The sequence below is a fragment of the Equus caballus genome, chromosome 5 (genome assembly GCF_041296265.1).
Source record: "Equus caballus isolate H_3958 breed thoroughbred chromosome 5, TB-T2T, whole genome shotgun sequence".
NCBI lineage: Eukaryota > Metazoa > Chordata > Mammalia > Perissodactyla > Equidae > Equus > Equus caballus.
Genome location: NC_091688.1, coordinates 6,073,105 through 6,087,495, shown reverse-complemented (window position 1 = coordinate 6,087,495; position 14,391 = coordinate 6,073,105). Strand labels below are relative to the sequence as shown.

General features: G+C 44.4%; 1 protein-coding gene across 11 annotated transcripts in view; it reads left to right on the top strand.

Moving 5' to 3' along the window:
- The window catches only part of SELP (selectin P), a 46,615-nt gene that overhangs the window by 22,217 nt on the left and 10,007 nt on the right, over positions 1–14,391 (top strand). For 7 of the 11 annotated variants that reach the window (XM_070266158.1, XM_070266159.1, XM_070266162.1 and 4 more), the window contains 7 exon segments: positions 454–561; positions 1,025–1,210; positions 1,734–1,919; positions 2,503–2,688; positions 4,224–4,409; positions 6,706–6,888; positions 10,380–10,565. In XM_070266158.1, the coding sequence (XP_070122259.1) occupies positions 454–561; positions 1,025–1,210; positions 1,734–1,919; positions 2,503–2,688; positions 4,224–4,409; positions 6,706–6,888; positions 10,380–10,565 (1,221 nt within the window). 11 annotated transcript variants of the gene reach the window in all.

Sequence of the window (14,391 nt, the reverse complement as noted above, 5' to 3'; positions counted from 1 at the left end):
GCAGCAGAACCAGGATTCTGATCACTTCAGCGTGACCCCCCACATCTGGTTCTTAACCTCCATGCTGTAATACCATCATAGGGGCTTCTGTGATAATACAACTCTATAAATATCTTGGTTAAAAAGCCACAACCTATTTTGTACCACATGGAGTATTTTCTCTGTCTACACATCTACGGTGGCTCCATTTGTCCCTCTGTGTCGACACATAGCAATTCCTCCTTAGGAAACACTAAGTGCAGCCTGATATGGAAGCCTTGCAACGCTCCAGCAGGTTCCTACAATGCCCATCACGGGGAACAGGCTAGCTGTCCAGAGGACACTGTGGTTTTCTGTTGTCTAGTAGCTCAGTCTCACCCAAAAGTGGCTGAGTCTATGGCTTGGAACAAGAATCCAGCTTTTCTTTCCACCTCTGGGAGTGCCCATGATTCTGACCCTTCTGTACCCATGCAGCCTCCTGTCAGGACACATCATGTAGCAAGCAAGGAGAGTGCATCGAGACCATTGGGAGCTACACCTGTTCTTGCTACCCCGGATTCTATGGACCAGAATGTGAATACGGTGAGGCCACTATTTTGTTGATATTATTGTGCTCATTGGTCTTGTGCTAGAGGTGATGCCAGGAAGCAAATCACGCACGGGACTCCCTGGTGAGCAAAGGCTAGTCCTGGGCCCTCTCTATCATCTGTCTCTCTGCCCCACTCAAATTTTCCTTAGACACACACTCTGAGTAAAACATTTTATTCTTAGAAAGAACATTTGCTCATAAAATCTGAAAAGGCAAAAGGGAAATGTAAAAGAAGCAAAACAAAGGCTAATTTTACTCATCTGAAATAAAAATCAGTGAAGGAAGAATTATTTCCCAAGATGGAGCCAATACAAAGGCACCAAGTAAAGATGCTCAGGTTGTATTAGGAGCCTAAAATGATGGGGTTAAGAGGATTATACAAATAGCTGCAGCTTTCAGCAAACCTGACATTGTCTCTAAGCCTGCAGTGAAAAAACCAGTCTTTTGTCCCTGCAGTCACGGAGTGTGGAGAATTTGACCTCCCTCAGCACGTGCTCATGAACTGCAGCCACCCTCTGGGAAACTTCTCTTTCAACTCAGAGTGCAGCTTCCGCTGTCCCGAAGGGTTCAAATTGAATGGACCCAGCAAGCTGGAATGTTTGGCTTCTGGAATGTGGACAAATTACCCTCCGCAGTGTGTAGGTATGTAGACCCTATTCTTTCCATCCTCACTGACGACTAGAATTTTAGAGGGGAAAATGAGCTTTCTCTATTAAAAAACATCAGAAATAACAAGGGTCTACAGTAGCTGGGAAATTCTGGTTAATATATTAGCCCTCAACCAAAGTAACACTAATTTTGATTTTCGTGATATTTTGTGTCTGTAGAGTGAGGTAGTCAGTTTAATTCTTGATTCTCAGGCAAAAGCATTACAGAGGGACCCCTCTCCCTTTGTTAATTGTGAAGTGAACAGAGCACAGTAATGAGGACTTAGGGGTTGGGTGTTATAAATTTGATCATTTTACCTTGCTTCTTCAAAAAGTACATGAAAACTAAGAGTGCTTGGATCTTTCTAAACAGCTACTGAAAGGACCATTTAACCCACCAAGTTCATCATCTTGCCAGTCACTTGGGGAAGGTATAGATAGCTGCTGTGGAATCCTAAGGCTTCCAAGCTACTGACGTAATCCAAGGACTCATGCCACTGCTCTCTGGTTGTTTTCAGCTGTCCAGTGCCCACCCTTGAAGACTCCTGAGCGAGGAAACATGACCTGTGTGCATGCTGCAAAAGCATTCCAGCTCCCGTCCAGCTGCAGCTTCAGCTGTGAAGAGGGATTTGCATTAGTCGGGCCAGACGTGGTGCAGTGCACAGCCTCGGGGGTGTGGACAGCCTCAGCCCCAGTGTGTAAAGGTGAGTTTCAGGCAGTGGGTATGTATAATGTCCACTGCACCTAGTCCTTCCTGGGACTAGAGATGAAACTGGCCAGCTTCTCCATAAGAAGAATTGCCACCACTTAATTCTTCTTCTACCTACCCCTCAGCTAGATGGGTACATCTGGGATAGAAGAAGAGTGGTGGGCTCTAGAAAAACAGGAGGTTGATTTTACCACAAACTAAATTTAAAAATTCCCCCTTCCTCAAAACTCGGAGCCCTCAACCAGCTTCAGAATAACCTGATTGATCAGTTTCACACAAGCAGGGAAAGAGTGGCATGTACACCTGAAAGTAGACGCTAGAAAGCCTACCGGGACAGGTTTATAGAGCTAAAGGGAGCAGGGGACCTTAGAAAAACCTTGGAGGAGTCTGTGTTTTTAAGAGCTTTGGGTCACCCTGAAGACTATGCTCCCCGTCTGGACAAACATCACTAGGGTCTCCTGACCCTAGGTGCCTGGATGCCTAGCTCCATAGGCAGTTCCACCATTGCTCTCCAACTGTGGGCATGGCTTTTCTCCTTCCTCAGTACCTTTCTCTGTGTCCCTGGTTGTTCTTTCCAGCTGTGCAGTGTCAGCGCCTGGAAGCCCCCAGCCAAGGAACCATGGACTGTGTTCATCCCCTTGCTGCCTTTGCATATGGTTCCAGCTGCAAATTTGAGTGCGAAGCTGGTTATCGAGTGAGGGGCTGGGACACACTAAACTGTACTGGCCCTGGCCAGTGGACTGGACCCTTGCCAGCCTGTGAGGGTAAGATTTGCCTTTAGCAGCCCCCAGTCCACCCAGGAGAGAGTCCTGGTGGAAAGTCCATGCACGGTGGGAAGATCAAGGGCCGTTAATGTCAGGATGACCTCCTCAAGGCTTGACCTGGAGCAGGTGCTTCACCCTTCAGGAGGCGTGGTTTTCTCATCCATGAAATGAGCTGAGAATTAGAAGGTGCTTCTGTGAGCACCAAGTACATAAAAAGTATACAATTAAATAGCATGTTTAAATATGTAGCATTAGAGCTGGGCACTCAATCAACCTTAGTTTCTGCCTCTTTTTTTTCCCTTCCTGTCTCACTGCCATATACAAGCGGGGGACAATGTCCTATACTTCAGACAGTCAGAACAGTGGCTATTAGGATAAAGAGAGATTCCACATCGTAGCCTTTGGAGATGGCCTTTGATGAAGAAGCAAAGGGACACTGCATTGAAAAAGAGTCCGTGATGCAATCCTAGGCATCATGTTACACAATACCACAAAACTGAATTCTGTGAAATTGCTTCATACCTTCGGCTTATAAAACAGAAAGGCAGAACAGGGTAGCAGGAAATTGAAGGTTGGATTAGTGAATTCCCAGGAGACCTAGATTACAAGCCAAGTTCTGCTACTGTCTAGCTGAGACCTTGGGGAAGTTACTCAAAATCTCTGAACCTCACTGTTCTCATCTGGAAAGTAAGAGAGAAGCATTAGAGGATCTTTGGTTCTTAAATGCCCCAATTCTATAAAAACCAGAGGTCTAAGGCCAGGGTGTATGTTGGTCTTTGCACTCTGAAAAACTCCAGGAACAGCCTGGAGATGAAATGCTTTGCCAAGAAAGAGCCTGAGGAAACCAGTCTTTATCAGAACTGAGGTTGCTTGACGCTTAATTGTGCTCAGGAACTCACTTTGGGCTGCACTCACTTGGCAACTGAAGTCTGATTAGAATGACATCCTGTGTTCCACCAGCAGAGCCCACTTGGCATTACTTTACAAGCATACTAATAGAGTGTCAACAGTAAGCTACACTATTCCAGCTTTTTCCTTAAATGTCCAGCCCGTACTGTATCTACTCTTTCCAGATCCAATTCTACAAACAATGGCAATAAATGTTTCGAGAGGACCTTCGACATACCAAACACTGCCCGACTCTGAGTACCACTAGGAATGACTGCCCCCCGCCTCCAGGGGACCGTGGTCTAAGGGGAAGAATTACAATAATGCGTGAACACACACTTAGCACAAGAACAGGGGCTGTGGGAGCACATTGGAGGAGTTCCTACCCTCGAGTTGGGGTGGGCAGGGAAAGCTTCTTAAGGAAAGTGAAGTCTAAGCTGAGACTTGAAGGGCAGGTGAGTGAGCCAGGCAAAGAGGGGCATGGGAAGGGGTTCTAGGAAGTTTCACTTTTGAAAACTGGAGGATTAAGGGTTCTGAACATACTGACAATGTGGGTATGAAAGATGTAGTATCTCTCAACAGGCTCTTCTGAGAAAGAACTGAGCCCTTCCATTACTCAGTTTCAGATGATAACTTCTTCCATTTAGCCATTGCGTGTGAGCCACTGGAGAGTCCTGTCCATGGAAGCATGGATTGCTCCCCATCCTTGATGGCATTTCAGTACAACACCACCTGTAGCTTCCATTGTGCTGAGGGTTTCGTGCTGAGAGGAGCTGATGTAGTTCAGTGTGCTGAATTGGGACAGTGGACAGCGCCAGCTCCGGTCTGTCAAGGTACTGTGATGTCATAAATTTCCTTCTGTGTCTCTCAGCTTATTAAAGCCTCAGCATCTACATTTAGCTCTGTCATTCATTTATTATTCAGATACTCACTAAGAACCTACTATGTGCCAGGTCCTTTGTGCTGGGCACCAGGGATGAAATGGTGAGCAAAGCCAGTCTTAAGCACAACACATTTATCACGGCATACTGTAACTAAAGGTGAGGGTTGCAATGATGGACGTGTACAGGGTGGGATATATTGGTATGAAGGAGATGGGGGTTGGGAGGAAGAAATGATGCATCAGGAACAGCATGGGACAGTGGAAGAGTAATGGACATGGCATCAACTCTAGTTCCGTCATTTCCTGGCATCAAGTTTTTGGTCTCTCTGAGGCTCAGTGTCTTCTGTAAAATCGGTGTACTGTTATCTGCCTTACCCCCCTGCCTCTCTAGAGGCTGTGAAATAATGTGTGTAAAAGCAAGCTTAAAACTGCTATGAGCTTACAAATGTAGGGAAAATAACAGTAATAACTTTACCTTATTAATCATATGTCTGTCATCTGATTTTATAAAATGATCCTCTTTCAGTAGCTCATATTTTTAATATTTTGCTTTTATGGGAGAACTAAGACCTAGGGAGGGCTTTAGGATTATTTTTTTTATAAGGGATACCCCCACAGAAGTCATGTCCCAGAAGTGAAATATTGGTATTTCATGCTGCCATTTACTGAGATCTCTGGGCAATTTATAGGCAATCCCCTGGATACAAAGAGAGATTTGTACACTCGTGTTGATAGCAGCATTATTTACAATAGTTAAAATGTGGAAGCAACTCAAGTGTCCATCAACAAATGAATGGATAAGCAAAATGAGGCATACACATACAATGGAATATTATTCAGCCTTAAATAGGAAGGAAATTCTGACATATGCTACAGCATGGATAAACCTCAAGGACATTAGGCTAAGTGAAAGATGCCGGTCACAAAAAGACAAATACTGTATGATTCCACTTATATGAGGTACATAGAGTAGTCAGAGTCATAGAGATAGAAAGTAAAATGGTGGTTGCCAGGGGCAGAGGAGGAGGAATGAGTAGTTGCCATTTAATGGATATGGAGTTTCAGTTTGAGATGATGAAAAATGTTCTGGAGGTGGATGGTGGTGATGGTTGCACGACAATCTGAATGTACTTAATAACTTCGACCTGTACACTTAAAAATGGTTAAGTGGTAAATGGTAAATTTTATGTGATGTATATTTTACCACAATTAAAAAAAAGAAAAACAAAAAAAAAATGAGGCAGTGGAGGCACAGATGACCAAGCACCATGATGGCATGGCTTAGTGAGATAACGGGATGTGCCGCGGATGCCTGAGAGACAAAGACACAAAGAGCCCCTTGACATGCATAAAAGGGAGGGATCCGAAGAGATCACTGGAGCCATTCTTGTCTCCTGGAGGTAAAGCTCTAATCATCTAAAAGAGGCTTGGATGCTCTCTTTAGCATCCAGAGATGTGGTCTCAATAACTCCCTCGATAGGTCTTCCTAGCATTTTCCCCCCTGACAGGCAGGGTCTGCATCTGATGCGTAGCTTTGATGATATTACTACTGTCTATTACTGCTGCTGCTGCTACAACTAGTAATAAGAGTGATAATATTTACTGAGAACTTTAGCTCCATGAGGTGGTTACAATTACTGTTCCCATTTTAAAGATGAGAAAAGACTTACATTTCGAATGCATGTATTCTCTCTGTACACGTCCATCTATTTTAGATGATTGAGATCATGGTGTATATATAATTTTTATTCTGCCTTTTCACTTAACATCATCCACTGAGACACCTCTCACATCTTTTCAAGGTGAAATATATAATTTTTAGTGGCTTCTAATATTCCTTTCATGGATCCATCATAATTTATTTTCAGCCTCTGATTAGTGGCATTTATGTTTGTTTTCAATATTTTGCTCTTATAAATATTGTCTTGATAAAAAAAATCTCTGAATTGATTTTTTGTTATGCATCTCGACTGCATACTTAGCACAGATTCTTGGATCCAAAAGTATATTTTAAAAATTATTGCTACGTATTGCCAAAATGCTTAACAACGGCTCAGCATAATCCTCATAAACTCCTTCAGGTGCCCTTGTGATTAAATGACACTTTTCTCATCTTCCGGGTTAAACATGCCCAATTCAGAAATCCCTGTTCTGTGCACTGGAAAGGATAAAGGAGTTGAAATCAATGAGCATGCAAGCATTACTGTTCCCTCAATTCCTTACCTCCTCACCTCCTCTCCCCTCAGCTTTGCAGTGCCAGGATCTAGCTCCAAACAAGGCCCACGTGAACTGCTCCCACCCTTTTGGTGCCTTCAGGTACCAGTCAACCTGCAGCCTCACCTGTGACGAGGGCTTCCTCCTGGTGGGGGAGCACGAGCTGCAATGCTTGGATACTGGGCACTGGAGCGCCCCTCTTCCGGAATGCCGAGGTAAGAATTATTCTCTCCAGCGTTTTGGAAATAGTTGTAAGCTGTATTTTAAAAGGCTGCATTTTAGAGGTGGTAACTGTCTAGGGGCCAGAAACTTGAAATGGACTGGAAAATTAATAACCAGTTTTATTCATAACCCAGGGATCCCAAATGCAGATGCCTTTAGGGCTTAGTGACAGGATATTGGCCATAGAGATAGGGAATGGCCCCTGCCCACTCATCCCCAGGACATTTGCCAGGACCTCGGTATCCTATCATCAACCAGGTGAACTGTTCTCACTTGGCTCAAAATAGTAGCTGGGAAGATGGCCAGAATGAAAGAAAGCTTCAGGATGGTTGTCGCAGGGCTAACCCGGCACTTTCCTCCTAGGAATCATGGAATATGTATAATGGTGGGATGGGGGGCAATCCATAGGTATATGAGTGGAGTGGGAGGGGCAGAATTTACAGGTGCCCGGCTGCAAACATCCTCTAAGATGTGTGTAAGATCGGAGAAATATCCTTAGGATAAAGTGAAGAGTGATGAGAAGAGGAAGAATGGATCTATAAACAGCAGGTTACAGGATTCTCAGAAAAAAGAGACATGCATAGTCAGCATGAGCATGTATGTCTGCATGGTACTTGATATAAAACAAAGCCCGTGGGCTCGGTCAATATTGTTTGAAATACAACTGGTTATAATCCCCATGTTTGGGAATTGAAGGACAGATGCATGCTTTTTATACTCCCTATTCCTTTTTCTACTCAATGTATCCAATTCTTTAGTTATATTTATGGCAAATACTGCTTTTAAAAAGCAGGATTTTTATTTATAAAATCTCCCTAAAAATAAGAAAATAAACAACAACAAAAAATCCTCTTAAATACCCCCACCCTAAAATAAGCACTTAGCATTCTTCTGTGAAGTCTTCCAATATTTTTCCCCCATCCACTTTTCCCTCCATACAAATAGCATTTTTATGATGCATATACAATTTTTGTTTTTTGAGGAAGATTAGCCCTGAGCTAACATCTGCTGCCAATTCTCCTCTTTTTGTTGAGGAAGACTGGCCCTGAGCTAACCTCCATGCCCATCTTCCTCTACTTTATATGTGGGGTGCTGCCACAGCATGGCTTGCTGAGCGGTGCATAGGTCCACATGTGGGATCCGACCCAGCAAACCCCGGGCCCTAAGCCGAACGTGTGAACTTAACTGCTGCACCACCGGGCCGGCCCCTGTGATGCATATATGATTTTAATAATAAAATTAAAGAAGTAAAATACTAGTTAATTCTGCAGTCTTTGCCTTTGCCTTTCACTTTTTACAAACTTTCAACCTCTGAGTGAAAGCAGGCAGAAGCGTGTTTTTAATGAAGAGGAAACCACTTGTTATTCAGGTCACACAAAAGCACACACACCCCTGTTAAATTATGTCAACAATAAATGAATGAATGAATGAACTCAGCAGAATTGGATGTCCTTCAGCCCCAGCCACCAGAGAGTATGGCAAGCCCCTGGAGCTGGGGTTGGGTACACTTTCTGAGCTGGGTCTGGAGAGACGAGGGTGACACTTGTGACCTTGCCCCCTCAGCAGTCCTCCTGGCTCACTGAAGCTGGGGAGATGACAAAGTGCACACAGCTTTGGGGAAGAGCTAGGAGTCCCTGAGGAAGGCATCACAGTGATCAGGACTCTTCTGGATGATCCTGGGCTGTGCAGGGCACGGATTACAGTTCTTTGCCGTGAACTGTCCTGCCCTTGGGTGTTTCACAGCAAGGAGGATGACACTCACAAGGCTTCCTGTGACCTCCCAGTTCCCTTCTGCTTTTAGTTGTTTACTCTGACTGAACTTTCTCCTCTTGCTCCTGGGTGAGAATCAAGTGAAATACCCACACGTGGGCTGGGCAGGAAGGCACGAGGCGTGCAATCCACTAGCTGTTGTAATACTTCTGAGAAAGTGTTATCAGACGATTTCCCTTCTCACTGCTCCCCCACCCCTGTACGCCCACCCGGCTCTCTGAAGGCAAGGCACAAAAGAGCTGGGAATGGATGCCATGGCATCAAGACCCTCCCAACCTGTCCTTCCAGTTTATAGGCTTCTCCACTTGTCTCCTCTCCCCTCCCCCACCACACACACACACACACACACACACACACACACACACACACACACTGAATTCAGAAGGAGTTTTCATGGGGTAGAAAATAATTAGGTCATTGGACAACTTTATCAGATTGGGAGGAAGGTAGCTAGAGAGGGGAAGGGATAAAAGGAAGTGAACAGCATAGAAAATGCTCTCGAAACCTCAAGCAGTTCAAGTCAGTGGCTGAAGAATGGCCCCAGGTTCAGCCATACTGCCGCGGTCTCTGGTCTAAAGCCATACGCTGGTCAATCAGGCCAAACACCCTAAACCGTGCATTCTGTCAGTCTTCAGTTTTTAATGCCAGCATGTTTATTCCAGGCTTTATTGTTTCATTAATTGACAGAGGAACACTTTGACAGTTATTAACATCTGCATACAGAATGTTTTCCCTTTTGATCCTTGTAAAACTCCTGGGAGCTAAGTAATGCTGTTCTCCACATTTTAAAGGTGAACGTATCAAAGTTCAGAGAGGTTAAATGACTTGCCAAAAGTCACAGAGCATGATATCCAACCCAAACAAGTCCCCTAGCCCCTCAAACTCTACATGTTTAAGATCTCAAAGAGGCATTCACTTTTTTTGTAAGTGAACAGCAGAGTCATTTGGGGCTGGCCACCGTAGGATGAGACTGGTAGGAAGAGAATTTGCAGATGGCTAATAACATTATGTGCCTACTTTGTGTCCATGACTTCTTAAATATATTTTTAGATGTAATTTTTATATATGATTTATTTAACTTACTATTTTGTACTATTTTTGAGGATCCCTGCAAGGCAAGGATTATTATTTTTCCCATTTCATAGATGCAGCAACTGAGGTTCAGAAAGCTTATTGTCCAGAGATACATTCCAATGAGTAACAGAGCCAGGATTTGGACCAGATTCTTTCCACCACTTGGTTGGGGAAAGGAAATTTTTGGAGGGAGAGAAAGTATTTTACTCCGTTTTTCTATTTCCAATCATTCGTCATTGTTTTCTGGCAAGGTCATCAGGTCTGTTTCTGAAGAAGGTGTCAAGGAAGCAGCCACTCCTACTCGTGTTCAGGGGCAGCTGAAATGAGCTGCATCACGCTCTTCCCTAACAAAGCACCAGCTCCCTTTAAGACCACATCTACGGCCCTTTGTGAGGAGGGTTTCAGGACGCCAATCAACCGTGCGCTGCTTCTAGTTTACACGTCCATGACCTCTAACCGGTGATAGAGCACCATGAAATTCGATCTTTTCTAACCAAATGCTGCCCTTGGGTATTGAGGACCACGCTCCCCCGACACACACACACACACGTATGCACACGCGTGCACACACACATGCTGATTTCAGGTTGCTGTGTTCTAAAACAGTCTCTTCTCTCCCCCTCTGCCATGCCCCTGACAGCCATTACCTGCACACCTCTGCCAAGCCCTCGGAATGGAACAATGACCTGTGTCCGACCTCTTGGAGATTCCAGTTATAAGTCCACATGCCAATTCACCTGTGATGAGGGATTCTCTTTATCTGGACCAGAAAGATTGGATTGCACTCCATCTGGACACTGGACAGGTTCCCCACCAATGTGTGAAGGTAGGATGCCCTGTCTGTCCTTTCTCTTGGCTTCTCAGGTAACACTACAGCATGGAGAATCGCCAGGGATTCACGTAAAGCTGTTCTTAAGCTAAAAGAAACATACTCTCCACAAAGCATGGTAATGGGGACCAAAAACTTTTCTCTCTCTTTCTGTGAATATTCTTATAAAAGTAACTTTAGTTAAAATTTCACAGTTTTGTAGAGTGTTTTTGTGTCACCATGGCATTCGATGTCCACCACAATGCTGAAATAATGAGGAAAGGCGGTATCTTCTTCTTAGAGCAGGGGGACAGAGGCTCAGGGAGATTAAGTAACTCGTCGAAATTCACGCTGTTAGTAAGTGATGAAGCTCAGCAATGTCACTGGGACTTTTACTTCTTTATAAAGCATTTTTCTACTACACTCTTCATTCACTCATTTCTATATTGACCTTCATTGAGCACTAGTAAGCCCCAGACACTGAGCTTTTGTGATTTCATCGCAGCCCCTCGAGGATCTCCCAGTCTAACTATTTGGGTCCTTCTCTCCTCCCTCCACATCTTTGTGGATTATGAGCTCCCTGAGGAGCTCCTTCATCTTTGTATCCCTTACAGCAACTAGACAGAGTAAAAGTGGGTGTGTGACAAATATCTGTTGAATTGAAGCTTATCATTTACTGGTTAAATTTACTCAAGCACAAGCCCTGTTGATGGCGAACTAGTGGATCCTGCAAGCAGGGGCCAGCTCTCACCTGTCTTTGATTCCCCAAAACATCCGGCTGACACAGTACCAACATATAGTGTGCTCTAAAACGGAAGTTTACCAGATTAATTAATTCATAGCGCATGTTTACTTTCAAAAGACACATTGATCAAATTTATTGCTCAGTGTACTCACTAACAATGAGACCAGTAATAATAGCTAATATTGATTGCTTGTGTAATAAGTACCAGCTATTTCATAGGCATTATCACATTCAATCCACACAGCAATCTTTAACATGATTATTATTATCCCCGTTTTAAAGATGGAGAAACAGAGGCTTGGAGAGGATAAATAGCTGGTGAAGGTTGAATAGCTAGGAAGTGTGGAGGTAGGATTCAAATCCAGGTCTAGCCTGATTACAGGGCTAGTGTGTTTAACCACTACACCACACTGCCTCCCAGTGGCGGGTTTCTAAATCCCGAGTCAGCCAGCAGTCAATTCACGCTTTTCCACCGCCCAGCTTGCAGCTATAACTGCTGAAATAAACTTCAGAAATGACAGTGCCTGGTGATCAGATGAGAGAATATGTTGACAGAAATCTGTTAGTTTATATGAAAAAAACTAAAATCTTATTTATTCCTTTTTGTGGAATGAGCACTGGATTAATAGCCAAAGACCTGTATTGCCCTTCCCCGAAGTCACGTGCCATTTAGAAGGTCATGTCACACCCTTGGGCTTCAGTTTTCTCGATTCCAAAAGAGGAGGAGTGGACAAGATCATCTTTGAGGTCTCTTCCCTGGTCAAGAATTTTCTAGGTTAAAGAACATAAAATGCTGCCATCTGCTGTCAGAAAGATAAAGTACAAGCCACGCAAGGGATCTAGAACACTGATGGTGACAGCATTAGGGCTTGCACTTCATCACTTATTTTTCACCCACTCATTCGTTCTTCCCATGACCTTTATCATGAGCTCTGTTTTCCCACAATGTGTTTTAAGGCTAAAGAATTAAAAAATCCCTAAGAATGGTCTTACTAAAGTTTTAAATCATGTGTGGAACCAACATCGTTGTTAAATCTGTAATCTCTGAAGCCCCTCTTTTCTTGCCAGCTCCCTTTCCTCCATGAGAGGAGGCGTTTACCCCCCCACCCTGTGGGCCCAGCCCCCCAGCATCTAGAACCAACCCCAACCACGGGGCAGCCCCTTTAGCGAACTGCGGGCCTCAGAATCGTCAACCTTGTCTGAGCCTCATCTTGAGCTCTGGGCTTTGTACCTGTGTTTCTACCTCATTCTCCAAATTTATTCCCTAGATTTAGGCAAATAGTTCCTCTTCTTTCCCATATGCCTGAGTCCATGAATTTTTAACTCTTCAGCAAGAGGGTTAAACCAGAACCCTGAGTTTTGTGTAGTGTTTGGCAGAGTCCGAAGCTCTATCAGAGGGGCGCGGGGCCACCACGTCGGCAGGGGCCGGGTGGCAGATGGAGAGCTCAGTCTCCTGCTTCAGAGTGCAATGGGAGAGTTCATTTTTTGAGGTATTTCCTTTTTAGTTAGAGCACCAGGCCCTGGTCCTCTGGACTTGGGCTCTCCTTTCCCTGAACCTAAGCGGCACTGAATTGCTTGTATCTCGTTGCTGTGTCCCGCATGTCCCCATGCTGGGCTGCTATCCTGACGCAGGCTGCTGCTGTCTCAATCACTTTGTCATTGTCCCTCTGGAGACCAGGCTTGCTGCTGGACCCGAGTCCTAATGACCAGCCTCACCGTGGTGGGGTGGGGAGGGTCCTGGTTCTGTGTCTCTGTGCTGGCTCTGCTCTCCTGTCCTGTTCCTGCTCGCAAGGCCTGAAATAGAGCAGGTTGGTGCCCTCTAAGCTCTGGCCTGGCTCACGCCTCTATTTTTTTGTCTCCACTCCTCCAACATTTCTCTGACTCCACGGGGGTTCCTAGTCTTTATGTTTAAAGTTTGAGTTGGGAACAACCAAGTCAGTTAAATTTATTTATACTGTTTCTAAAAAAATTCTTGACAGAACGATATCCAACTCAAGTAAAAATACACGATACAAAGAAACAGAGAAGAATTTACTAAATCTATTTGAAATAACATAAACCAGTATGTTGTAAGTTGATGATAGAGTGCCAGTGAACCTAATAATCCATGAATTCACATGTAATCATGACTTACTTCATGGATTACAAAAAAATCAGTGAAGACAGCACTGCCTTGGAAGTCCACGAAAACAGAGCATTAAGCCTGTGATAAAAGCAATGCTTATCTGTCTTCTGTCCTTCTTGCAATTACCCAGTCTTAGGTAAGGTTTTATGGTAGGCTCATGGATATGACTCCTTTTTAAAGGAGGCCACAGAGGCCTCTCTTTGGTAAAAATCTCTTCATCTACATCTGCACTAGGCCCCTCCACTCCAACAGCTTCCTTGGTAACTCCACAAATTTAATTCAGCCCATGTTTGCTGAGAGCCTACCACGTGCCAGATCGGGGGTAGGCCTCTGTGTGCCTCATCAAGGCTGCCCCTCAGACAGGAAGACATGCTTCCTTACAGGATTCAAAGGCAACTCCTTAAACTTATTTAGAGGCCTTTGATTGGACAAGGTCAATTTTTACATATGACAGTTCAGAGGCTTCGGTGGATACAAAAGGCTCTATCTATAATCTTGACAGAGTAAGACTGACAAAATTGGGACCAAGGCCACATCTCCCAGGTGGACCTAATGCTGTAGTAATTCTCCTTGTATGTTAGGGGTCACTTGAATCCTTTTTTTTTTTTTTTAAGATTAGCCCTGAGCTAACATCTGCCACCAATCCTCCTCTTTTTTGCTGAGGAAGACTGGCCCTCAGCTAACATCTGTGCCCATCTTCCTCTACTTCATACATGAGATGCCTGCCACAGCATGGCTTGACAAGCAGGGCATAGGTCTGCACCCAGGATCTGAATCGGTGAACCCCAGGATGCCGAAGCAGAATGTGCAAACTTAACCGCTGCACCATCAGGCCAGCCGCTTGAATTCATTTTTTAAAATAGTAACTCCTCTTGTTTCTTTTCAGACCAGGTAAAAACACTTGTTAGAATGCATCCAAATTAAACTTGCTCACTAACTTATTTGTTCACTTGACAAATATTTTTAGAACCCCT